Source organism: Poecile atricapillus, chromosome 15 (assembly GCF_030490865.1).
Source record: "Poecile atricapillus isolate bPoeAtr1 chromosome 15, bPoeAtr1.hap1, whole genome shotgun sequence".
In the NCBI taxonomy this organism is placed as follows: Eukaryota; Metazoa; Chordata; class Aves; order Passeriformes; family Paridae; genus Poecile; species Poecile atricapillus.
In genome coordinates, this window is record NC_081263.1 from 3,998,936 (window position 1) to 4,026,453 (window position 27,518).

The 27,518-nt window shown below is 43.5% G+C and overlaps 2 protein-coding genes across 4 annotated transcripts; both read left to right on the forward strand.

Moving 5' to 3' along the window:
- Positions 1-3: 3 nt before the first annotated feature.
- On the forward strand, positions 4-8,989 carry FAM217B (family with sequence similarity 217 member B). 3 transcript variants are annotated; one of them, XM_058850823.1, is made up of 5 exons: positions 4-72; positions 1,382-1,634; positions 2,809-2,914; positions 3,001-3,086; positions 3,478-8,989. In XM_058850823.1, exons 2-5 carry the CDS (start codon positions 1,534-1,536, stop codon positions 4,793-4,795), a joined length of 1,611 nt encoding a protein of 536 aa, XP_058706806.1. In that variant the 5' UTR covers positions 4-72; positions 1,382-1,533; the 3' UTR covers positions 4,796-8,989. The 3 variants fall into 3 exon arrangements, with proteins under 3 accessions (XP_058706806.1, XP_058706805.1, XP_058706807.1); XM_058850822.1 differs by having other exon boundaries at positions 4-62; XM_058850824.1 differs by having other exon boundaries at positions 4-62; positions 1,382-1,629.
- CDH26 (cadherin 26) lies at positions 8,972-20,937 on the forward strand. Its single transcript, XM_058850970.1, has 15 exons — positions 8,972-9,130; positions 12,465-12,587; positions 13,010-13,171; positions 14,126-14,273; positions 14,920-15,086; positions 15,285-15,413; positions 16,447-16,632; positions 16,849-17,117; positions 17,240-17,382; positions 17,612-17,845; positions 18,354-18,494; positions 19,162-19,286; positions 19,690-19,764; positions 20,027-20,110; positions 20,746-20,937. The coding sequence occupies exons 1-15, from the start codon at positions 8,972-8,974 to the stop codon at positions 20,935-20,937; spliced, it is 2,337 nt and encodes a 778-aa protein (XP_058706953.1).
- The last annotated feature ends 6,581 nt before the right edge of the window (positions 20,938-27,518 follow it).

Sequence of the window (27,518 nt, forward strand, 5' to 3'; positions counted from 1 at the left end):
GGCCCGGCCCCCACGATCTGCGCTCGGGCTGCGCTGCTGCTGCCGCTGGCGACGGACACGGAGTAAGGGCAGGTACCGGGCCGCGGGCGAGGATCGCCGGGGAATGCGGGGCGGCCCCTGAGTGAAGGAGCGGCCCTTGCGGAGCGCGGTGATAGCGGGAGGGAGCGGAGCGGGCCCGGCTCGGCGGGCGCTGCGGGCACAGTTTTCCCCATCCCGGCACTGCACTGCCACCCTCCCGGCACTGCCACCATCCTGGCACTGCCACCATCCCGGCACTGCCACCCTCCCGGCACTGCCATCATCCCGGCACTGCCATCATCCCGGGCACTGCCACCCTCCCGGCACTGCCACCATCCCGGCACTGCCCCCATCCCGGCACTGCCACCCTCCCGGCACTGCCACCATCCCGGCACTGCCACCATCCCGGCACTGCCACCATCCCGGCACTGCCACCATCCTGGCACTGCCACCATCCTGGCACTGCCACCCTCCCGGCACTGCCACCATCCCGGCACTGCCACCATCCCAGCACTGCCACCATCCCGGCACTGCCCCCGTCCCGGCGCTGGCCCCTCGCGGCCGCTGCTCTGCCCCGTCCGGGTGCGGGACCGCGGCGCTCCGGCGCTCCGGGGCTCGGCTCCGCTGAGCGCGGCCGGGACAGGATGCGGGAAGGCGTTTGAAGGATAGGACGGGATCAAGTGTAAATAGATACGGACATCAACACGACAGTACAAGCATGAACAGCACTGCGGTAGAAGTAAAGGGGGGTCAGAAGAGCTGTTGGTCACCTGTCACATTTGCAGACCATTGTGAATCCCTGGAACCGTGCAGTTCCCTGATACGGGAATGCAGTTCCTTGGAAGTAAAAGAAGGCAATAGATCCTGCTCTGAGTATTTTTAGTAAGAGCTGATGATACATTTGTTTTGGATAAAGAAAAGAAAATGAAGTATTGCATATAAAATTTGCACATATGCATATGTGAAGAGCGCGTTTTGTGACACAAAAAGGACAGCTCAGCTCGCACAGCACGCAGGGGGTTGATCATCTGCTCTCCATAAATTGGAGCAGGAACACCCACCCCCTTGGGCTGTGACGCCCAGGCTGAGGCAGCGCCTGGAACTGCGCAGGCTGAGCGGTGGGGATGGGGATGGGGATGAGGATGGGGATGAGGATGGGGATGGGGATGGGGATGGGGATGGGGATGAGCACATGACACTGCACAGGAGCTCTGGGAGCACAGCCGTACCCTCAGGTATTTCCACGGATTGGGAATAGTAAATTGAACGATGCTGCTTCTCACTAAGCGAGTGCTGGGGGAGGGGACTGTTTCCCAGTGCAGTTTGGTAGCTGATTATGTTTATCTTACTGCTTTAAAAATAGAATCACATCGGGAGGATTTCGTTTGTCGCCAGCATCTCCAAGACGAGGGGATGTCTGCATTGGATATACTGTGTCTTGCAAAACCAAAAGACTGGAGCCGTTTGAAGATTATGTAACAGTAAAGGTGCAGATACCCTTTGGAAAGAGGAATAATGGGACCAGGCATTCAGGAATATCCCTTATTATTGCACAGAGAGACTCAGCAGACGGAAAGCCACAGCCACACCAATGAAAACCACAAAGGAATGGTAAAGTAAGGAAATTAATTTCTCTTTTTATAGTTGCTGGAATGTCAACATACTGGGCTTACTTAATAAGTGCCTGGCTGTCCTGTTCCCACTGCCATCCTCTCCCCTGATGCCAGCGACAGAAATGATTGTGCAGGATGATTGTGCAGGTCACAAGGTCACAGAGGTGACTGCAGCAATGTTGGAGGCACAGGACTTAGTTTCATTCTCTTATAAGCTCTTGAATTTGTGAAATCATGTGTTTTTACAAACAAAATCTGACTCTACTGACATAAAAACTGAGAACAAGATGTACAGCCTGGCAAATTAACTGAACTGCAGTAATGCTAGATTAGACAGGAGGGCACAGTTTGATTATTCCTGTTCTGAAATGATATTTTAAAGCTTTCCATTTGGAAATCAGTAATATTTCTTGTTTGTAGAGCAAACACTGTTATTATTTGTACAGAATATGCTGATTTATTTATTCTGTGTGCTTACACAGAAATGTAGCAGGTTTAATTAAGGAAGCATGTTTTAGTTTTAAGCTGCCCAGATCAGTAATGCCATTCCTTTTGCTTTCATATGAGCTTTTTCTCTTAATAATATTTTCACAACTCCATTATAATATGAAACAGGGAATTTTCTTATGCCTTCATTGTGAAATAGTTTGTATTAATACCAGCAGAAACCTTATGCTCCCTGTTCTTCCACTCCTTATCTTCAAAGGAATAATCCTTTAAATTTTGTTGAGAATATGCAAATGGAAAAGACAAGCAAGATTTGGCTTGCAGTGACCTTCATATTGTACTTTATAATTAATTTTGGTAAATTGCAATAAAGGCACCTACCAGGTACTATAAAAATCAGTGGTTAAATATCTAGTCTGTAATATTTATTATCTCCAAAGGAGCTTTGAGATCCTCATACAGAGGATTCTATATTAGGGCTACATTCTATTATTATATCATCTGATGGAATTACTCACTTTTGCATTAATAATATTAAAAATACAGCAGTGCATTTTTAGTGTAAAAAGTGGGCATGGCATAGTTCTGATGAACTTTAAGTCTAAGAATAACTGCAGTCAACCCTTCTTTAAACTCAGTTGAACTCTAAGCTTTTATTGTACTTCCATTCTGACACTCAGATATGCTGCTATTTATATCTGATATTCTGTTTCATCCTTTGTGGTTACAGTAATGGAAAAAGCCATCCAAGCACCAAAGGACTAAATAAACCAATTTCTTATGTGAAATCTCCTCCTGGAAGATTAGGCAAAAATGTATCAAGTGCCATTGAAAAGGTAAATAATCCCCTTTTCTAACATAAAAAGTGTACCTACTCTAAGTCAGCTTCTTAATAACATCACAAACTTTCATATCCCTTCAGATTTCCCATGACACTCAAGATGGTCACCAACCAAGTGTTTTTAAGAAGGGAAGGAACCAGCTGGATGGCAGTAATCAGTCAAAAAGGTAATTTAATGTTATCTGTTTAATTTGTTGTCATTTCAAACTGGTATACAAAATGCTTGTGATGAAATTGTACCTGCTGTATTTTGCATGTGACTTCACTGGCACAGAGGTCAGCATTTATGAGAACAGTAAATTTATCAAAATGGAAACTTGCTATCCTGCTTTAGTGAGTTCTATGGCAAAACCATAATAATAATAATTAAAAAAATAATAATCAGTAGTAGGCACTGTTATCTCTACCAGCAATTACTGATTTTGCCTCATTACCAAGTTTCTGTGCCAGTTTTAGCTTCAGTCATGGAGATCCCTGTCCTTGAAGGGGTGGCAAGACCTTTATAAGCTGCTGTTCAAAGGCATTGACCATTCTGACATGAACTTCCTTTTCCTTTAGGATCCCAAGTGTTTGCAGCTCAGTGCACAGTGCACAAGGACCAAAGAGGAGTCCCCCAGAAAGAAGGCCAAATGAATCCTTCCTGCACAGGAGTCCCCCAGAAAGAAGGCAAAATGAATCCTTCCTGCACAGGAGTCCCCCAGAAAGAAGGCCAAACGAATCCTTCCTGCACAGGAGTCCCCCAGAAAGAAGGCAGAACGAATCCTTCCTGCACAGGATCCCCCCTGGCACAAAGGGCAGCACACAACAAAACTTCTGTAGGGCTAAGGATGTCCCAGTGCAGCATTTTTATTGCAGTAAAAAAGAACAGTTGGGAAAGAATCATGAAGAATACATTGCTGAAGCCAGTCCAGGCTCTTCAAAATGGCAAGAAGCATCTGTAGGTGAAATGTTTCTCGATTTTGAGTCGGTGCAAATTATTAAAGAAGATGCTGAAGATGATAGTGCCAGTGACCTCTCTGACTCAGAAAGGATTCCCATTCCCCCCTCTCCCTGCACGCCACCAGAACTCATCCTCAGAGCTGAAGAAATCGACCCGGTTTGTTTGGAACACATCCCTGAAATGGGATTTAAAGAATCCGAATATTACTACCCCGACTTCCTCCCACCACCTTTCAACTCGTGGGACTTGAAGCAGCTGGCCATCTTTGTCCACGTGGAGGGGAAAACCGAATTCCGCCCCAAGCCCTCGGGATCCCTGGAGAAATACATCGAGCGCCTGGTGCAGCTGGAGTGGCTGCAGATGCAGACGGTGCAGAGCGAGAAGGGCAGAGCCACCAAAGGCCGGCCCCAGACTGCCCCCGGCTCCAGCCGTGCGCTCAAGAGCCCCGGGAAAGGCAAAGCCTTGCTCAGCCCTGTGCCCAGCAGGCAGGGAATGCCCCAGGAAAGTGCTGCCAGGCTGCCCAGGAGCTGTTTGGGTCACAGGGCAGAGCTGTCCTCTGAGGAGACTCGGCAGGTGCGTTCCCACCCGGGTCACCTGAAACTTCCTGAGAGAACGGGATGTGCAGCATCTTCTCAGAGGCAGACCGGTGATGGAAGGAGTGAACTGAAAAAGAAACCAGCTGCAAAGCAGCAGCTGCTCAGTCTGCAGCCCCCCGAGAGCAGCTCTAAAATCCAAAGTGTTGGTAACATCAGACCCCCTAAGCAAACCCCAGCATTCCACGGTGCAGCTGCTCCCATCAAAGGCTTAAAAACATACACGTGTACAAATCCAAAGAAAAATGGCAATGCCAGCAATTATGTTCCTCCTAAAAAAACAACAGTGGACAGGAAAATAAAAACAAATGGCACAAAGCAAACACCACGCAAATTTCAGTGAGGGAAAATTCATTAGTGAATGTTGATGCTTCTTGACTGTTTAAAAGCATCTGGCCAGTGCAGAAGAATCTCTTTCTCCTTCATAGGAAGATCCTGAGAAAAATGTTCCTGACACGTGGTTCTGAGTCAGCACTGCTCATTTCTATAGATTTGATCTTATGCCAGCAGGAAATGTTTTCCCTGAAGGCAAATGTCTTCCATTGGTCTTTCCTCAAAAATATTTATAATATTTATAAATTGCTCAATGAAGATAACAATAGCACAGTGTGAAGTTTAGAGGAGTGTAGAACGTCCTGTCTGCACCAGCTGAAGTCTGAGTGCTCCTTGTACTTACCCTGCTGGGTGGGAAGGAATAGAGCCCATGCTCTTTCTCCGTGCTTTTTAAAGATGTTCTTTTTGTAAGTCAGGTTTGATTGTGGTGGTTTTTATAAAATAATGGAGCCTGTTATCTATGCAAAGTTAATTCTTCACAGAAGATGATGAATTGGATTTTTTTGATGAAATAGATATTTTTTTGAAGAGAAGAAGAATGGAGATAATGTTTTGAAATATTTTAATGCAGAAAGAATTATTTTTAAGACAAAGTATTAGGGACCAGACAGCTTCAGTAACGACATTAAGAAAGTGGAATGTGTATTTTTATACTCTGGAATCTTCACTGTGTTTACAGACAGCTTTCCTGGAAGTTAATTTTGTAGGCCTTGATGCTTTTTGTCATTTAGGGGAAATGACCAAATTTCAAATTGCACATGGATATATTTGAGTAATGCAAACTAAGGCTTTTAGCAGAGACTGCATGGCCTAGTTTTCAGAACTGGTAGCCTCTCAAAACATAAAAAACAGACTCTTAGGGAAAGAATTTAAAGGGTGTTGTAAGTCCAAGTAAAGATATATTTTGATACAGAAGATACCTATTTTTAGTCATCTAAGATGACTCTTACTTACCCTGTGGTCCAGTCTAGCTTGGCTTCTTAAGGTTTAGGGAGGTGAGATGGGGAAATGTTCTACAGAAATTGTACAACCAGGATTGGGTCCTATTCTTGGACCTTCTGTCTTCTCTTGTGTCTGTGAGATACAGGAAAATACAAAGGACAGTTCAGAGAATATTGAAGTGTCACTTGAACTGTTAATTTCAAATCAATCACAACAGCTGGGGTCAGGATCTTGTTAAGATGAAATTCTAAAGAATGTTTTTTACTTTTACTTTAAAATCCTGGTCAGCATATTTTCCTCCTCAGCCACCAGTCCCAGTCTTCATGAGAAGTGAGCTGAGGTCTGATGGACCAGATTCTGCAAGTGGATCCTTCACATTGTGATAGAAAACGAAAAAGTAGCAAATACTAAAGAGTACATTATGTAAATAGCTAAATTGCACTTCTCTTGGTGAGCTCATCTTGGTTTAAGATGCTTAGCTGTTTCTATCTTTCATTGTGCCTACCAGATCTTCAGCTTTGTAAAATTTCAAAGCATGAATTTATATGTAGTTTGAAAAGTGAGAATATTAAGAAATGTAGTAATAAAGTAGAGTATTTTACAGTACATTAAAACATTGCTCAGGAATAGTCCAAGAAATATTTTTAGTGTTTTTTTCCTAGTCTACTGGAGACCAAATGTGAAGTTTTGAATTGGTAAAGGAAATGAATGTAATAGACAGTATTACATTTCCAGAATCAGTATTTGTAAAGTTACACTTAATGTGAATTGTAGTTGCATGTACATTCAGCTCTATGCAATTGAAGTGAAACTTAATCTGAGATGCTCAAAGACCAGAGGAATTTGCTGTCAGAGGTGTGGTGGCACTCAGGATGGGACTGAACACCAGCAGCTGCAGAGGACCAGCACATCCCAGTGTTGCTGTTTCACCTTTTTGTTTTGGTCCAGCCTCATGTATTTCTGCTTTTTTAGTTTTTTGGGTTTTTTTTCCTGCACTCAGTGCTAGTATTTCAATCTCTGGCCAAATTCTGCAAGCCTGCCTTAGTCAAGTTTTCCTGATTCACATAAACAGCAGTGAAAAATAGGAGAGCTGCTTTGCCAATAATCAGGATTTTAATGCACTGTTCCAGTTCACTGTTACAAGCACCCAACCTGAGGTGAGCAGGATCCAGGCCATAATCAGAATAGCAGTTTCTTAAAACAAATTCTGTTAGATGCAGTAAATAACTTAGCATGTTGTTATAGCATTGAATATTGCTGGATGCTAAATTTTCCAAACTGAAGCTGTCCTGGCTTGTAAGGAGAGCATGTAGATACAGGCACATTTTGCATGATCACTTCTTTAAGAGTAAATAAACCCCATTTCCATCAGCTGTGACCAGAGCAAAAGTGATTGGCATTGGGTAAAGTATTTTGTCCCAGAGGTGGGAAAGTTTTGATGTAGTGTTTGTCATAGTCTGGACATCAGTCTGTCGTTGGAGACTAAAAAGTGAAGCAGGTGGAGGTGGTGATGGTGCTTTAAAGAAATCTGAAAACTTGTTCATCAATGGGCTCCGTGTGGGATCTGGCCAAGTAAGTTTGTTTCATGTGATAATCACACCAGTCAGATTTCTGTCATTGATTTGATACTTCTGACACCCTCGTCTTTGTTCTCACACAGAAACAGAAATTCTGTGTTTGCCTCAACAAACAGCTCTTGGCCTGAGCAGACCTGCAAGGGCTGGGTCTTATCCTGTTTCCATTTTAACTGCACCATGTTCTGGGCCTACAGATGAAAGGAGCTCCTTTTATGAAGAGGACTACAGTTTATATTTCATTTTGTTTTGCTGGATGTTGTCTTTAGAAGCACTTCTGAACACAGCAGAAAACATTATGCCATCAAACACATTCAGTTTAAAATGAATTACTTAAGATACTTCCACAGCACCGTGTTTGTGTGGATATTAGCTTTTTTAAAACAAGGTTTAGCAATATGATCATGTGGATCTAAGCCTAGAACTGGTGATGCTTCTTGAAGAACAGGTTACTGTAATGTGAGATATTTAAACAGAGTGATTTTTTTTTATTTATTTTTTTTATTTTTGCTAGAGAATGTAAAGGTTTAGTGTTCTGCAGTATTACACACAGAACAAATATGCTCAGGTTGTATTTTAAATAAACAGCCAGACTCTGCTTCAGTTACATGAGTATCAACTTTGAACAACTCAATTCTTTTCATGAAATGACCCTGTTAGGAGATGTGAAGAAACAGAATTTCACTCCAATGTGTACAAACTCTTTTCCTCAGTAATGCTAATGTATTTCTAGTGCATCATGTGAAGAAATTTAAAGCAATACTGTTTTTCTCTTGCTGTGTTTCTTTTTTCTCCATTACTTGGATCTCATCCTGAGGGCACTTTGTGTTTCCCCCCCTCGTTTTCAGTTGGTTCCAGCAGGATGAGCTGCAGGGAGGATTGTGCTGATTCCATTGGGCTGAAATGTCCTGTTTGGCTCCAGACCCTGAGATGTGCCCTCATCCTGTCACTGTTCGTGTCTGTTCTGTGTTTCATTGTTGTATGAGGTAACTTTTACCTTGTATTTGCTATTTAAAGGATCTTGTTAGAATTCTGAGAGAATTTTGACAGTTTTTTCAGCCAGTATGTGCTTTTTTGGAGCTGATACTTTAAATTTCTACAGTATGAAATTGCCTAGAATGTACTATTTTTTGCCTTATTTTAAAGGTATTGAGCCTTTGTTGCTCCCATTGCATTAGTGGTTTTTCATCTGAAAAATAAACAGACCACGCTGGAAGGACTGAACTTGATTAACTGAGGATTTGCAGACCAGCTTTTGATGTTGGTATTCATGTATTCTTATTTATTTGAACTTTTTGTGGATATTTTTGCTAGTAATTCCATGGGAAAGTGATCTTGTAATTCAAAGGTATATTTGCTACATTAAAAGTGAGATACTGCCCTGTTTGTTGCCGAGTTGTATTTTTTTCTCGAGATGGCGGCACTGAATTTTCTTGGAGACAATTCCAGACAAATACAGTATCGGGTGGAGAGGGTAGCTGAGCACATCCCGGCTCCTGCTGGCCAAGGGAAGCCATAAAAATACGGAATTTTCCTTCATTTTCGGGCAATTAAATTACATCCGGGATTTTGGGTAATCTGGAAAACCCGGACTGGATTTTTCCCGGAGTACGGAATGGAGTCTCTCGGTAATTTGGAAAACCCGGACTGGACTTTTCCCGGAGTACGGAATGGAGTCTCCCGGTAATTTGGAAAACCCGGACTGGATTTTTTCCCGGAGTACGGAATGGAGTCTCCCGGTAATCTGGAAAACCCGGACTGGACTTTTCCCGGAGTACGGAATGGAGTCTCCCGGTAATTTGGAAAACCCGGACTGGATTTTTCCCGGAGTACGGAATGGAGTCTCCCGGTAATTTGGAAAACCCGGAATGGATTTTTCCCGGAGTACGGAATGGAGTCTCCCGGTAATTTGGAAAATCCGGACTGGATTTTTCCCGGAGTACGGAATGGAGTGAAACCCGGACTGAGTTTTTCCTGCAGTTTGGGTATAATTTTTTTTTAATTTATAATTTGGGTGTAATTCCTGCATTTCCTGCAGGAATGGGTATAATTTAATTTCACGCACAGCATGTTCATGCGCTCAGCTGGGGCAAAGGAAAATAAAAGGAGGGAGAGAGTGAATTTTTCTATTTTCTATTGCTAAAAAATGTTTCTGTAATATTTATAGTAAGCTTTGCAAAGCTCCTTTGTGAAATACCACACAACAATTTTACAGTCCCAACATTTCTGCTATTTGAGGTTTTCCTGCTGTCCAGGCCTTCCTCTCCTGCCCTGCTATTTAGTCTGTTGCTGTTATCTATGATTTTGACAAGATCCCACCTGCCTTCTCTTGCTAGAATTCTTCTCACCTGAACAGGAGATCAGTTTTTCCATAATTCTTTCTTTCACAACTTCCAGAACACTAAATTATTTAAAAGAGAATAAATCTTGTGCCCAGTAAGAGCAAAGCAGGAGAATGGAAAATGCTGTAAGAGGTGTTTTCACAGACTCCAGAACCTTCCCCCTGCTCTCTGCCACTCTCTGTTTCTTAATTTTCAATTTCCTGCTTCCTTATTGTAGTTTTATATAAAATATATTTTTCCCACCCTGGGTAAGAAGTTCATCACCAGATACACAAACTCATCCTTGCGTGGTGGCTTTTGGGTGGAATAGGACATATCAGCTTTCAAATAAGCTTTGACAGAACTTGCTGTCCTTTCAAAGTCTGAAACCACAGAGAAGCAGCTCTCCTGGGCATAAACCCAGCTCCTATTGAAAGCAAAGTCGTGTGTTTATTTGTAGCAAACAATGGTGAAGTTATTAGGGAATGGCATTTCCAAGGAACTGTTGAATCAAGATGAGTTTACTGTGAGTTGTAAAATAGCAATAAAATTGCAGCCATTTATTGTGTGTGGAGGTGGCAGATGCAGACTGAAGCAACCCAACACCACAGGGTTGAGCTTTGCTTGGAGCCAGTTGAGCTGGACAGAAACAACAGTTCAGTTTTTTTTTCACTCTGTGTGGGGTGGAAATACCCGTGGTCCTCTGGGGCTGCACCCAGGGCTGGACCCAGGTGGAAATGCTGGTGGAAAAGCCCTGGGCTGCAGGGAGCCGTCACAAAACGTTCCACAGACCCGGCTCTGCTGCACCTGGATGCTCCCACCTCCCACAGCAGGATCTTCTCAGGTCCCCCATGGTCCTGCTGTGCCCCTTGGAGCTGCTCATCATCCTGCTGCTCCTGCAGGTGGGTGTGGGCTGGGATGTGGGCAGGGGGTCCGGCTGATGGGGGCACGGCAGGAGGATGGAGCCAGGATCTCCTCGGGGTGCTGAGCAGTAGGATCAGAGGAACGGGCAGGAGATGGCACCAGAACATTCCACCTGAACACGAGGAAAGCATCACTGTGCGGGTGGCTGGGGCCTGGAACAGGCTGCCAGGAGGGGTGATGGAGTCTCCTTCCCTGGAGACACTCAGAATCCTTGTGGACACAACCCTGAGTAGTGTTCTGGAGCAGGGGGGCTGGACCAGCTGATCTCCAGGGGTCCCTTCCCACCCTAACCCTCTGTGAGTCTGTCTCTGCTGGTGCCTCTGAAGCAGGCGGTTCCTCTGCCCCAGCTCCTGGGCTCAGGTCTCTGGGAAGGGTTTTCCAGGGCTGGGGACCCTCTGCTCATCCTGCTGGGAATACCAGGGCTCACACCTGGCTGAGCACACTTGTGCCTGGTGGTGATCCTGCCACCTTCACCATCATCCCCCAGGAATTCAGTGGGGTTTCCATGAGTGTTTCTCTGGGATTCATGGTCCTGCACTGGGTTATTCCTTTCTAGCAGTGCCCCTGGCTGGAATGGAGACAGCTCTACCCTGAGCCAGGACATGCAGGTGAACATGAAGAGTGGGGAAGCCAGAATATACACAGTTAAAGCTTCCAAATTGATTAAAAATGACTACACATAGAAAAGGGGAAACCAGCTCATTCAGGGGGTCCAGCAGGGCTGAACCTGGAGCAAATCCAACAAAGACAACTCACAAGTGCCCAGCTGCAGCCTTGCTTGCTGCTTTCACATCATAGAACTTTTCCCTGTAAAGAAAGCTGTGTAAGCAGCTTTACAGTTCCAAGGTATTACTGGTGAACCCCATTCATGGCTCAGCAGGTTTATAACCATGATAGTTTTACAGGCATTTTTTTCCTCAGAATAAAGTCACAGGGTAAAAACCTTTGGCTATGTCTGGGCAGGCAGAGATCTGTTCCATTTGTGGAAGCATTAGATAATGTTTCTCTGCAATAAACCTAAAGATTTCCATGGAAATTGTTGAGAAGTAGGAGTAAGGTAGGGGAAAGTTACCTGTGAGGTAACAACAATAGTGTAATTGCAGTGCTGTCCTTGGAGGTGAAAGGTTTCCAGTGAAAAGCAGTGTTTGAAGCCTGGGCAGGAAGCTTGCATTTATATGAAAAGGCAAATTGTGCCAATTTGGGTGTAGCCACCATTTTCTCAGTGATTTATTGTACTCGTCTGAGTTAGAGATTTTGGTCCAGTGATCACCTTCTGGTAAATCAGCTGTGTTTGGAACATTTCAAGTCACACCACAGAGCCCCTGAGACTCTGAAATTCTCCCCAGACTGAACTCTTTTTTTGCAAAAGACAGTTTATGTCCTGTCAACACCAGACAACTTCTAAAGGAGCACTGGATGCAGAGAGACAGGGGTGAATAAAAACTGGAGATACTTGTTTTAGGAAAAGCCACAGAGAAGATACCAAAGACTGGTATCTGCATGGACACAACATTTTTATGGGGTCTGGCATCACCTGACCAGAGGAATTGCTCTCACAGCTCTCATGGCAGTCATTTGGAATGAGATGGATGATATTTGTGATGGTATTTGTAGAGTTAAGGGTTAGATACAATTCAATACAATGCTGTCAAAACTGGATCAATATGTTTCTTTGAAGACAAATTCCTCCTAGACAACACATCAAGTTTTTTAGTGACCCACACTTGTCACAATCACTTTTCTTCTTTTCACAAGGTTACTGCTGCTGACAGTTTTTCTCATGAAATTGAAAATTTCAGTTTAAGACAAGCCATCAGAAGGCAGAGTATTCAGGTTTGTAGTCAGTATTATACAATAACAGATACACAGCAGCTAACTGTGCAAACTGGGACATTACACGCTGTTTTTTATCCAATAGTGGATGGGTTCTTACCAGTCAGACAGTCTGCAGCCTCTGAAGAGAACAAAAAGAACCTGGGTTATCACCACCATTGATATTCAAGAGGAAGACCAAGGACCATTCCCCAGATATGCTGGACAGGTACAAACCACCCTGTAGGAAAAGTCCTGCCTGAAGCTCAGCACGGCATTCATCACCTCAGCTTGTACAATAAAATACCACATGGAGCAGAGGGCAAGAAGTGTGCATGGAAAAGCAACTTTTAGAAAACTTACTCATCCAAACTTGTCTAATTCCACAGAGATGGGTAGAACTGTGAGGTGGGAGGGATTTACTGGTCTTTCCTGTGGGAAGCTGCAAGGACAGTAAGGGGCAAGAAGATGATGGAGTGGGAGTTGTAAGAGTGCAGTGGTGCTGCAGACAGGGAGCTCTGGGCTTGGCTGAGACCAAGAGGCTCCAGCTGCAAAGGGGAGAGGGGCAGAAAGAGGATTGACCTAAATTATTTGTATTTCTGTTCCACCTTCCCTACTCACATTGCACCCTCCTACTTCTCTCTTTAAAAGCTGTTCAATAATAGATCATACAACACGTCACTGAGGTATTTAATCAGTGGACCTGGGGTGGATGAGGCTCCAGAGGTCGGATTGTTTTCCATAGAAGATGACGCCGATGGACACTTGTACGTCCATCGCACCATCGACAGGGAGAGGACTCCAACCTTCCAGGTAACACACCTGGACACTTCCAGCTGTCTGCAAAGGTTAATGGTTCTCTCATGGCTAAATGCTTCACAGGACAGAGACACACCTATAATAATGTTAATGGGTATTTTCAGAACTTGCTTTTCTTATCTGGCACCTGTAAATAACTGCTAAATTAATTGGCTCAGCAGAGACCAATTAACTTCTACATCACTATTCATTATAAATCTCTGTGGCTTGTCTGAACTTCCACAAATGTCTGCACACTTCTTTTCGATCTTTCTGGGATGCCTTCTGATCATAACCTAAAATCTTCAAAGGCTGTCCTGAAATTCAAAATCTGTTCCAGCTCTAGTGGCCAGAACACGGAGTTGTAAACACAACCCCCTAATCAGGAGAATGCAAGCAGATAGTCATGTGTTACAAAAACTGGGTAATCCTGGGGGAGCTGCAAAGCTCTATTACTGCAACTTTACATAAGAGGAAGCATATGTTTCCCCTTAAAAAGCAGAAAAATGCTCACTAGCAGGAAGTGCAATGAAAGAAATGTGATAACAAGTTTATGAATGAAATATGGGAGTGTGGGTTTGTTTTCCTCCTGAAAAAAAAATTTCAGTCATGGTCTCCTTATGTTTATTCGATAATGATTTCTATTTGGGTCTCTGTGGATTAACTGTATCTAAATTATAGTTTTCCATGTGCTTTTCTGTGCAACATCTTGCCTTTTAGGCAGCCATTTCAAATAATCAATTTCCAGTAAAATTCTTTTTTTACTTTTAAGAATGCTGTTTGAGACCCAGGACGACCATTACGAATCTACTACTTTTGTAAGGTGAAATAATGACTTAATAATGTGACTGAAAGCCAATGCTAAGCAAATTTGACTGAAGCAGCTTCAACATGGAAGGTTTTTTTTTTCTGTTCTGATATCTAAATGGTGTTCAGTTCATCCTGATGTCTGTCTTGCTACTCATTTAGATTCGTTTTGATATTGAGAACAGAAAATCTGGTGAGCTGCTGGACCGCCCTATATTTTTCAAGATAAAGATTAAAGATATCAATGACAATGCACCTGAGTTTTCCATGGAAGAATATGGCACTACAATAAGAGAGAACCACAGTAAAGGTAAGTGCCACCCAAACAAGGATTCCTGCTGGTTTGTGTATGACTGTTCTCTTCCTAATTCCTTCATTGTTATGATCCCTTTCCTACTAAATCTGTTCCTCTCTCTACTTTTAACTTAAAGACTCGTGAGTTTAGGGACATATTCCTATTTCCTACATTTCAACCTCTTGTCTGATTAACCTTAATGTACATTAGGAGATCATTGGAGACATTCTGGAAAAACTTCAGAGATGTTTCTTCTTCTTCAAGCCAAGACTTGATCTCAAGTCTGATCTCAGCTGTGGATCTGGGAGCTGCACATGCACCCAGCTTCACAGAAGGTGGTCAGACACTGCTCAGAAACACAGAGACTTAGTCTGGGTGTGTACACCTGTGGTGTCAACTCCTTGGGAGCTGGCATGAAAAAATAGTGCATGTTTTTGATGATGTAAATCCAGGGGTGTGGTAATTCTGTGGTGTAACATTTCTTTGGGCAGATTTGTCACCCAAATGAAATAGTGGCCAGTCTGTGCAGGGATAACCATGGCCATGGGAGAAGCTGCAGGTTTTCTTAGGAGTTGTGTGTTTAAGAACCTGCAGAGAGGCCTGAGAACTCCACACTGAGAATAAACACTCCCATTAATTTCTCATCAATTCTTCATCCTAGATGAGCCGGTTATCCAAGTCACAGCCCTGGACAAAGATGAAGTGGGCACTGTGAACTCACAGGTGTCCTATTCTATAAGTATGCAATTGCCCTCTCCAGATGGACTCACATTTCACATTGATCCAACCACAGGATCAGTATTTCTGTCAGGATGCCTGGATTATAAGGTGATGTATATTTAGCATCTTCTCATCACTAATGCATGATGCATGTTCACTGCACAGTGAACACTCACAGGAGTGAGACTCACAGGGGAGTCTCAAATCCAGCTGTGGCTGGCAAAATGTGCAAACTGCTTCTCCACTAAGCTTCAGTTTCTTCAGTCCTTCTTCAGTTCCAGTTTCTTTCTTGTTTCTGTTTTTCAGGCTGCCAACTCTTTCAACCTTCTGATTAAAGCCAGTGACCATGGAAGTCCCCAGCTGTCATCTACTGCAACAGTGACTGTCGCTGTTGAAGATGCAAACAATCACCTCCCTGCATTTACTAGTGATAATGTAAGGGAAAACATTATTACTTCACTGAGCCTTTCGAAGTTCAGTTCAGTCCTTCCTACTGCTAAATGCTCTCAGCAGTGGAAATGGGAACCCTCAGACCCTTGCAGAATCAGGGCAAAACTTGTGCAAATGAGATCTGTCAGATAAAATATCTCTTAAAGCGCTAAACTTTGTTAATTTTCTGTGTACATCACCAGAAGGTTTCTGCATCACTGGAAGCATAAGGAAGTTGACAGACCAGCTTATTCTGACATCTGGGCAGCTGAGGTGCTGATTGCCCAGAGAAGTGGTGGGTGTTCCACTCCTGGAAGTGTTCCAGAGCAGGGCTGGTCTCGTGAGAGGTGTCCCTGCCCATGGCAAGGGTTGGAACAAGGTCACCTTTAGGGTCCCTTCCAACCCAACCCATTCTATGATTACAATCTGCTCATTATTTTACAGTCCACCTAAATAAACCATCCCAGCCAAACCCAGCACATGTATTCAGAGTGCTGAGTCATGTCAGGTTCTGGTCTGTGTAAATGTTTGAGGTTGTGAAGAGCAGCAACAGGGTTACAACAGTGTGTACAAACTCACCTACAAAAACAAACACTTGCACCAGTGTCTCCTACCTGGTGTTTGAAAGACCTGAGGGAATAACGTTATATCACCTGCAAAATGGGTTTACACAAGAAGCCTGTGCTTTGTCATCAACTCCTATCTAGTAAAATCCTGACCCTTCTCTCAGCTATGATTTATTCCCTCTCTCTAAGTATAATCCTTTTTAAAAGTTGTGATGCAAGGACAGTGCTGTTTGTATATTATAAGGCAAGAATCTGAATTTTTAGCTCTCATCACTCCTTAGGTGATTTAACTGGCATTTCTCAGTCTGTCCATGGAGTTCTAGTTAGGCAAGCTGGTGGCTACATTGCACCATCAAAAACTTTGGCCATTGTGAAGAGATTAGATAGATAAATAGATAGATAGATAGATAGATAGATAGATAGATAGATAGATAGATAGATAGAATCCTTATTTCCTTAATTTTCCTTCCTAGTACCATCTGCAGATTTCAGCAGGAGAAGAACATCCAGCTGTGTTACGGCTCCAAGTGGAAGATAAAGACTCTCCCAACACTCCAGCATGGAGAGCAAAATACAAAATAATAAAGGGCAATGAGGAGGAGCAGTTCACCATTGAGACAGATCCAGCCACAAATGAAGGCATTTTGAGTGTTATCAAGGTGAGGAGATAATAGCAGTAGATAAGCTGAACATGGCAATGTGTCACTTGGCCTGTGATTGTGAGGTTCAGAGTCAGCTGAGTTGTGCTCAGCTCATGTCTGTTCCAGGTAACAGGCCTGACTGCCAAAACAAAGGTCATAACTGCTAATTAACTGCTAATCAACTCCTAAAAAGGCATATCTGCTAATTAAACTGCTTTTGTCTGGGGTTTTCAGCCTCTCAGCTATGAAGGTGACCCCAAGATGAGACTTGTCATTTCTGTAGCAAATGAAGAACCTTTCTTCTGGTGTAAAAATGGCACTGTGGTGATCTCTGATCTGGAATCCACAAACACCACTGTGAGCATCGAGGTCTTACAGTCACAACGTGCTCCAAGGTTTCATCCTCCTATCCTTATTGTCCAAAAGGAGGATTCAATGAAGCCTGGGAGGATATTTAGAAAGTATCCTGCCACATATCCAGATGATGTGCCAAATAAGATAAAGTAAGTGGCAATGTTCCAACTCTTAAGAAATAGCTTAGGGATATAAAGAGGTTTGCAAGTGTAGTTTGGTACCCAAAATGCATTTAAAACAATAACCTGTAATTTTCCCCTTTCTTTTTCAGATATGAACTAGCCAGTGACCCAGATGGTTGGCTGAGAGTGGATGAGAACTCTGGTGTCCTTACTGTGGCAAAAGAATTTGATCAAGAATCCCCCTTCTTGAACAACAGCGTGTACACAATTATTGTTCATGCTACTGATCAAGGTAAGCAGCCAGTCAGAGAATATTCAGGCAGTCTGGACTGTGAAATGAGGTGCATGTTGAACACAAAGAGATAGCAACACTGAGTGGTTAATGGATAATAAAACACCCTAATGTTTATAACTTGTGCTATGTGTGACTGGTAGGATAAACCAGACAGATCCTGCCACTGGACTGGCATTTGTCAATGCCCAGTTGTGAATGTTTTTGTGTTTCTTTTGCTCCTTCCCAGGCAAGCCCCCACAGACTGGTACTGGCACCATCCTGCTTTACTTGTCTGACATTGATGATCATTTGCCATCATTGGTGGCTCCTGCTTTAGATGTGTGTGACAAAACAGAAGGGACACCTCTCCTTATAGAAGCCAAGTCTGCTCTGGCCCATTCCCACTCAGGGCCATTTACATTTGAGCTGGCTGAGGACTCTGAAGATGAGAAGCGTAACTGGACATTAGGAAGGAACTTTGGTGAGTGATTCCTTATGTCTCCTTCCTGAGTTTATTGTCAGCTGTGGACCCTCTGGTTATTTCACTCTCTTCCCTTTATGGTTTGTTACTGATGAGTCCCAGTGAGACTGAAACGATGGGAAAGAAAAGCCATCAAAATATGAATTTATGGCAATTTGTGAAAAGTGACATTGCTCTTCATCTCTGCTGAGGACAGGACCAGCAGCAATGTGCTCAAACTGCAGAAAGGGGGATAAGACAGTTGAGGAACCACTTCTTCACTTGATTAACTACCTAAAGAATTCCAGAGGCTGTGCCAGAGTGCAGCCAGGCTGGGGCAGATCTCTGCCCAGAAGGCTCAGTGAGGTGATAAGGTGGGATGTAATTTAGTCCTATTTACTATGGTGCATTAAGGCTGGAAAAACTATTTGAAACTGGGGTGCAAATGAGTTTCCTTTATCAACACAAGGGACCGTAGAATATTTGACTTCTTTCTGTGTGTCTTGAAAGGATTCACTTGTCTTTTTAGGGCAGTCAGTTGAACTTCTGATGTTAAGAAGCCTCCCACAAGGCAGCTACTTGGTGCCCATCATTATTCAGGACAGGCAAGGATTTTCCAGAAGGCAGAGCCAGCACATCAGGCTCTGTTTTTGTGCAGATGGACACACATGTAAATATTCACCAGTTCTACCAGCAGGAGTGGGACTTGGAAGTGGTGCCACTGTGATAATACTGATGGCTTTCTTATTACTACTGGGTAAGAAACCTCCTAAGTTAGACATGCAGGTTCTCTGTCATCTGACCACTTGGTCTCATTGCAATTGCAGCTCCTGAGCTCAAATCTACTAAAATCATGATTATTTTGCACGTAGAGGATCACTGGCAAATGTAAATTGTCATTAAGCTAAACTCTAGTACAACACCACAAGTATTTTTATTTGCATTGAATACAATTGAATACTTGACTTTTTTGACATTTTCTGTGTCCTGGCAAACTGAAAGTAATGAAATTCTCCCATGGATGTAAAACTTATTCTAGAGCTGATTTCTCAGCACCAGCTCATGTTGGTTAATGCTGGAGAGAAGAACTGCTGATTCCTTTGCTGAAGAAAGATAAATAGATTATCTGAGCATTGTTCTCTTGTCACCTGTGCATGATTTACTCTGTCTGCCTGCACAGTCTCAGCACTCTGACCAAGAATTCCACCTGCACAGCTGCATTGCTGGGGTTTCCCAAGGGAGCTCCTTTGGAAGTGGGCTGGGAACCTCTCCCACTGTTTTGAGCCAAACCCATCTATTGCCAGTGCTCATTTCTCCTTTCCCTTTGTCCTTTACAGTATCCAGCATCATGCTCTGCCGGTGTTACTGGTCAGGGGCTAAAAGCAAAGCCATTGCTGCACCCCAGGAAGGTGAACAGACTTTAATCACCTACAATGAAGAGAGCAGAAGTGCTTTTTCTGAGGTGAGTGTGACAGCATATATCCACACTACCCCACCAGTGCTGTGTGGCTGAATGTGCTACTGATCATCTCTTTAATTATGTTTCCTCTGGTTTTGATGCTGAGCAAAATTTGCCACTAAGCCTGTCTGGGGAGCTGTGCTCTGCATGGTCTGGATGATGCCACTCTGGTGACAGACTGTTACCACTCCTGCCCTTTTCAGTATCAGCAGGACCTTTCCAGGTGCCTCATCCTGTCGGTGAATCCAACTGGTGAGGAATCACAGCATCTCCTGCCACTCTACTGCACACACATTCTGGTGTGTGCAACAAGGGAGTAAATGAGAAAATGGAATAGTCTGCAGAGGTGTGATCCTTCACACTTAGTTCAGTTCCTTATTAACACCATCCCTCCCCCTGTGTGCAGGCTGGGCTGGATATTACACACAGAGCCACTCCAACACCTGTGTCTGTGGAGGCTGGAAAAGAAGTGATTGCTGAGGTAACTGCCTGGCTCTTGATGAAAATGTCCTTTATTTATACCAAGGGAAGTGGTATCCTGGAAATTAGGTCTGGTGTTAATATGAGTGGGAAGAATAATGCAATACCATTCAATTAGAAAATAACTGTCACTTGTTGGAGTAACTGGAGAAGGCAGAACAAAAGAAATGGATGTAACAGAGAAAAAGATAATTGGAGTTATTTTTAAATGAAAGAAATGTCAGAAGGTGGCTTTATGCTGAGATAGGGTGTCTGTCTTCCAGAATGGCTGCTTCACTGGGTACGAGACATCCCAAGCCAGACACCTGGACTGCTTCATACAGACAGTGGGCAGAGCACTGGCTCAGGTAAGAAATGAGCATTGAGCTCCTCCTGTGTCAAGTTTTGTAAGCACAGGAGAAAGGGCTTGCAAAACTGGAGAGCTGCTCTGGCTCGAGCTGCTCTGAGCCCACACTTCTGAAGCACTGCAGTTGGAAGCAAGGGATATATTTGATGGGAAAGCATTCAAGACTTTGTTGAAAGTATCTTTTTTTCCTTGACTGAGTTGTCCTTCAGTTCGGAGAAGTGGGGCTAAAATGCTTCCTGTACTTGAGCAAGGTTAGAGTTTTGTCACCTGCTCTTGCACTTCTGTGCTGGCAGGAATTAAAATTCCTCTTGCCTTGCCCTGTCTGACCTTGCATGTTTATAGTCCTGTCCTTTGCCCTCCTTGGCCAGACTGCAGGCCCTACCAGCCAAGGTCACTTGCCAGCTCTCGGTTCAGGACAGATCAAATGCCCTTTGCTGCCCCATTTGTACCCTGGGGAAAGTTCAGACTCTGGAACTTAGGCAGCTGAGACTTTCTGTAGAGCATTTCCTTGTCAGAGAAAGACTCATATTCTTCCCTGTGAATTCTTGCCTAATTTGCATGCCATAATTTCCTTTAATTTTCAAAAGGGCAGAAGGAGCTTTTGTGCTGACTTGCATTGTTTCTCCCCTTCTTTAGAAAGTGTATTACCAAAGCACACTGGAAGATTCCGGGGACATGTGTGAACCTTGCAGATACACTGAGGAAGGAGAATTAGAGCCCAGTAACTCCCCCTGCTCCATCTCCATTAGCAGTGAGGACCTGCCTGATGATTTCTTGAACACTCTGGGACCAATGTTTTGTGCTCTGGAAGAGATCTGTCAGAAGTGATCCCCATCACTCAGTTAATGGCAGAAGGCTGTGACTATGGTGCTGCAAAGGCTTCTGGCAGGAGCAGTGACAATTTCAGGAAAAAAGGACCATCTGTGCCTGAAGGCATTGCAGTGTTTGCAGCATGAGCACCTGGCCTTTCATCCTTCCTGCCTGCACTGTTTCACATGGGCAGCCAAAAACCTGCTCTGTCTCGAGGGTCCACTGTGCAGGGGTGAGGGGGCGATTTTGGCATATTTGTGCACACTGACACAAATAGAAGATCTGATATCAAGGATTCTCATTTCGATATGCAAAGTTAAAAAAGAAAACAAACTAGATCAACTAGGCCTGAAATTCCAGACCGAGTTCCATATGGAAATAAGTCAGTTTTGAAGAGAGAAGGAAATTACCTGCTAGACCAGTGTATAGTCCTTTCTCCAGTAAGTAGCCTCTTTAAATCCAAGATTAAGTTTAGTACAGTGCCATATTTTATATCCTTATATATGACAATGAAACATCGAAGAGAAAGTTCATTTCTCCTCTGGATTCATGCCCTTGGACAGCTCTGCACTGTCCCTCCTTTAGCATGAAAGAGGCACTTTTGGTGCTCGTGTGTGTGCTGGCATCTGCTGGCTGTTGGTATCATGGCACTGCTGTAAATAATACCCTAAATGCTAAGAAATTGTTGTCAGACAAGGTTATTCCTTTCAATGAAATAACTTCCTGCTCTAAATTAGCCACAAGTGCCTCTGAGGGGGAAACTCATGGGTTTCCTCAAGCACTGCTGATAAAACAGATGAAATGATGAAAAAGGGACAGTGTCAAATTTCCCTATCAGGAAACCACAGATGTGTTATTTTTAAATTTTGAGGTTAGGACATGTCTGACTGTGTGTGATTGAACTCTGCTCAGTTATGGCACGAAGGCTGTTGGTCTTACAATGCAGAAATGAGGGAAGAACAGCTCAGGAGATTGTGTTCTGCCATTAGGTAAGTTATACATGCAGGAAGTGGTGGAATTAGTTACAAATCTTACTCCTGTTCTATTACAATTTTGTGCTGAAAGAAAAATGCTTTGCCCAAGGCAAGCACTAAGTCTGGGAGCTAAGACATTGTTTTTGTGTTTCAAAGTTTACTTAAACAATAAACTATGCTTTTGCTCAGATATTATTAATATTAATAATATTAATTAATTAATAATTCCAGGTTGGGAACTTTAGTCAAGTGTGATAAAAGAATTTGGCTGAGTGGCAGGCAGCCACGTTGTCCGAAATGTCAGCAGCAAGATCTGTTTACACGATAAATCACTCCTGTGGTAAACTGTCCTTATAATTCCAGATGGGAGACTTCAAGTCAGGCCAATGATTCAGCAGCACTGCTAATACCTGAGGTGACATTTTTATTGCAGATGATAACCATATTGGTAAGGCTAGAGTTATGCTCTTCTGAAATTTTCTTCTGAAAATGGCACAAGGCTGAAAATATCATGGAAGTGTTCTGTGTGTTTCCTCATGGTGGGTTTGGAGCACACCATGCCTGCGTGTGTGATGTGATCAGACCCACAGTTGCTAATGCTGGTAAAGTTCCCTCTTGCATGGGACTAAGAGGCCTGTTTTAATGGAACCCTATTTCTTGGGAAATGAGAATGTTCCCTGGAGGATCTCACAATTGCATACCCTGTGCCCACACAGGTAAGAACACTCAGTATCTCAGCATCTTCAGGAATCTGAAGACTTGGACACACTAAGCTAACACAGCTTCCCAGCACCATTGTGACATAATGACGCAATGTTTGCACTTTAAAGAGCAGAAATTTAGGCTGAAGGAGCTGCTTGGTTGACCACAGTCACACAAAGCTGTGATAAGCTAAGGAGTGGCACTTACCAATGCTGCTACACGAGTGTCCTGCCTTTCACCAAAGATTTTGACCCTTGCAGCAGCTCTTGGCCCATTCCTTTTGAGCAGACCTGAGGGAAATGTGCTCTGCTGTGGTCATATCAAACCAGTACAGAATCTCTACAGTTTGGGAGCCAACAGTGGTGGAAACAGCAAATAATTAAACCCTTCATTTTACAGATAAAGGACAGATGCACAGCAATTCTAAGTCAGCTTCTATAATCAGAAAGAGACTTGTAGAACAGATCTGGATGCTCAGAATCCCCTTTTTGTTACTGTAATAACTGAAGTATCATTATATTCACAATTCCCACCAAGCCCTTTCATTTATGCAAGTACCTGGCCAAAAATATTCCTCTTTTTTTTCCATTAAGCATTTGCAGTCAGCAATTTAGTGATTTGACACTTGAACTCCTGTTAACGATCGCTGAATACTTTTATGTAGGCATGACAAAACATGGTACAAACACCCAAATAACCACTCAAACTGCTGAAAGCTGTTATGAACCCTGTTGCCAACACAGGGACAGGAAATCTGTCATACATCAACTGGAGGGATCTGGAACACTGCAAAAAACTCCAGCACTAAGTCTGGGTTGTAGGTATGTGTGTCAGCTCCATATGACAATTACTTCTTTCTCCATCTGTGCATTAGGTTTGAGATGACATTTTTCCTCAAAGGGGAGTGAAGGAAACCTGAATGAGATTATTATCTCCCATTGTTTTAAAAACTAGGAACTTCTGCTTGAGACACCAGTAAGTTTTTAGAGGAATTTGGCAGAAGGGAGGCCCAGGCTGGTGAGGAACAGCTTCACTAACAAATTACTACAATCAAAAAGGTTTATTTAGAGGCTTTCATGAGGAACAATTATTACTAAGAAGTGAAAATGAGGCATGAACCAATTCATTTCTCCCCTACATCACACATTTGAGGCAGTCACACTTTGAAGGCACTATTGCAGGCAGCTGCTCAGTGAATGTCTCAACCATGTGAGGCAACACCAGGAGACAAACCAAGAGGGAAGAGTCGGGGGCAGCAGGTTTACTCGTGCCACACCTCACTCTGAATCTTGCCATGGTGCCCCAGGCTGCTCACAGGTTGGGCCTGGCTGCTGCTGCCCTGTCTTCAAAGGGTGTGAGGAACCATCAATGTCCCATCACCAAGGGAGCTTCCACAGCTTCACCTGGAGGTTGATGCTCTGTCCCTGCTGGATGCACACCACAGCAAACCTGGGGCTGTGGATTTGTCCTCTAGTGCGGGCAGGTGCCAGGATTCTTCCCAAGGCCCCTCTGCTTGTGCTCTCCATCCCCAAGGCAGGCAGAGGACTCGAGCAGTGCCCACAGGCCCAGCCCTGAGCTCTGTGCGCAGCCAGCTGTGCATTATCCATGGCCCCAGCTGTGTGTTATCCACGGCCCCAGCTGTGCATTATCCATGGCCCCAGCTGTGCGTTATCCACAGCCCCAGCTGTGCGTTATCCACAGCCCCAGCTGTGCGTTATCCACAGCCCAAGCTGTGCGTTATCCACAGCCCCAGCTGTGCGTTATCCACGGCCCCAGCTGTGCGTTATCCACGGCCCCAGCTGTGCGTTATCCACGGCCCCAGCTGTGCATTATCCATGGCCCCAGCTGTGCGTTATCCATGGCCCCAGCTGTGCATTATCCATGGCCCCAGCTGTGCATTATCCACAGCCCCAGCTGTGCATTATCCACAGCCCCAGCTGTGCATTATCCATGGCCCCAGCTGTGCGTTATCCACGGCCCCAGCTGTGCGTTATCCATGGCCCCAGCCCAGGCTTGGCTCAGGCACTGTGAGGAGCCTTGGGCTCCTTCTGGCTTTAAACTAAGCACCTCCATGGCTTTAAACTAAGCACCTCCATGGCTTTAAACTAAGCACCTCCATGGCTTGCTGTTTTCCCACTGCTGTAGTGTTTCAATTACCTGTTCACAGTGAGAGCTCTAATCAGGACTCCTGCGAGCCCCCATTACTTCTGGCCCCTGCTGTGCCCAAGCCAGTGGGAGTCCCAGCAGCACAAATGTTTATCTCCGCACAATCTTCATCTCTGTCTTTGTTTTGCCTCGTTTATAAAGAACTTACTTAAAAGCAAATGACACACAATCAGTAAAGGGGAAATTAATCAGGCTGGAACCAAAGTTCTGACACGGAGTTTTAAAGGAAACAAGACACTGATCACAGGCTGGTCCTACAGAGAGGGGATGTCAGCACATCAGCGATAAAGTCTTTTTGTCTCAGACAGAAAGCTTTTCCCTCTCTGTTATTTCCTGTACTCTGCTGAGCAATGGGATCCCCTGGGATCTTTGGGCTGCCACAGAAGGAGTATGAGTTTTAATCAAATCTTTCTCTGCCAGTCTGGGGTCATTTTCTTCCCTCTAAAAGATCCATTTGTCCTTATTAAGGAATTACAAGAAGTCACTTAAAGGACAGATAAATGACAAGAGATTTTATAAGTGAAGGGGAAACCACATGCTGAGAGGGTTATAATTAGTTCCTCCTATTAATGCCTTAGGTGTTGTTGTATTTCACAATCCTAATAATTAAACACTTAGTAGCAGAGTGTTAGATTAGTGTATAAACCCCCCCAGACCAAAGTGGAGGCTTCTCTCAAGGTTTTCTGGGACCGAGCTCGGAACACACACTCCTAGCTCTTGTGGTAGTGGCAAAGTTTCCTAACTGAGTTCAAAGGCCATGATCACCTTCAAAGAAACTGGAAATAGGCTTTTCTTTTTTTAAACATGTGCTGATGCTGACAACTGAGAAAAACAAGAGATTTATGCCATTACCATGGCTTTCCTTTTCAGCCTGTAATAGCACTTGGAGAGAAAACTGGTGATTGGGGAAAATTGAGGGAAGGCACATGCAAAGTGCAGTCGAGCAGGTGCTGAACATCCCTTCCTTGTGCTGCTTCTGCTCTTTGCACTCCCATTATTTCATACTTTCCAAAAGTGGTGAGAAGCCTTCACAATAGAAACATCTGCTCCTGTTAGAGAAACATGGCTCAATGACCTGGGCCTGCCCAGGACCCCCTCCTTGGTGCCTGGAATAACAAAACTCTCAATGTCTACTGTAATTACTGAATTCTATCCTGAATGCACAGTTCTTAGGGACATTTCTCAAAAAAAAAGAAGGCACTGAATAAACGTGAATATTTGATATTTCAAATGCCCACTTCGTTTTCCCTAACACTTATTGCAGGAATCAGCTAGTTCCAGTTACTCTGTGAGGTGTGAACTGAAACTCAAATTCACAAAGTATTTTTTACTCTGAAGGATAAATCCCACAATTTTCTCTGCCTGTGCCACCTCTCCCACTGAAGATGCTGCAGTAAAACCCAGTTTGCAAGAAAACCATTCTATTCTAGGGAAAATAAAGCAAAACCAGGTTCCAGAAGACAGTGAAGGCCCTTCAGCCTTTTTCCCTGTCCCCTGGACAGGTGTAATGACACAGTGTGAGATTTGGCAGGAATAATGAAATGAGTGACTAGAATAGCAAAGCTGCAATTTCCAGAAGCTCATACAACATCATCTACTCTCTGTAGGTTCTTCTTCTACTTGCATCAGAAATGGAGTGTCCCACAGCAGTTATTTCCAGTAAAATATTTTGTGACACAGCTAACATCTGTTTCTTCTTTCTGATCGTCCCCAAGAGATTAAGCCCCAGTCTTTTGAGCAAATGGAGCTCTCATTAGCAAAATATCAGTACAAAAAAGTATTTATTTTTTTTTTTAAACACAACTTCACAAGATATATCAGTATTGTGGGGACTGCAGTTACAAAGATCTTTTTGGTAAAATCTACTTATGTATATGTATATGATTATGTATAATAGTTGAATATGACATGTTATTAATAATTCTGTAGCTTTCAAATTGTTCTAAATTCTGTAAAATAAGAAAAAAGAATACTTCAGGGATTCAATTAGCAAATTATTTCAAGGCACTGATAATTATTAATGCTGCTTGAGAGAAGCTTTCCCTGTGTAGAGACAGTTCTGTAATTACCCAGGAGATGGCATAAGTAGGCCAGTTATCGACCTCTCAGTACCAAGGAGTTAAACCAAGGAAGGATTATTAATACCCTATTTGAAAACAAATCTACTTTCAAAATGTGGATTTTGATATGGTCAGTGCAGAGGAGGGTTTTTTTCTCAAGAAAAAGTCCTTTCCTCATCAGCATCACACAAGGACAGGGTCACTTAACAGCTGTACAGCAGCACTGAGGAAAAGGACTGTGAGGAGGCCAATATGAAAATCTTAAGCAGATATTCTGATTTTTTTTCCCCTTAAGCTATGTCCTTTATGTAGAAAACTTTCTATTTGTCCACTGTTTTTTTATGAAGAAGAGACACAGCAATGACTGGTAAGAAATATTTCAGCATTGTCCTCTGTCTACCTCATTCCATCCTGTTTGCTTTTCCAAAGGGTTTTATTCAAGGAATTTCTAAAAGTATAGAGGACATGGTAGAATCCTTTTAAAACTAACAAATGAGCACTTTCAAGAACAGAGATGGAATTAATATTTGCATCTGGTCTTCAATATGTAACTTTCTAGATGAGCATTTTACATATTCTGATAAATATTTTCACTATTCAAACCTATCAATCCCATAAACAGAATGGATGCTCTGCACACTATGGAAACAGTTACTTCATAAAAGAAACAAAAATTCAATATCAGTTTCCCTTTCTT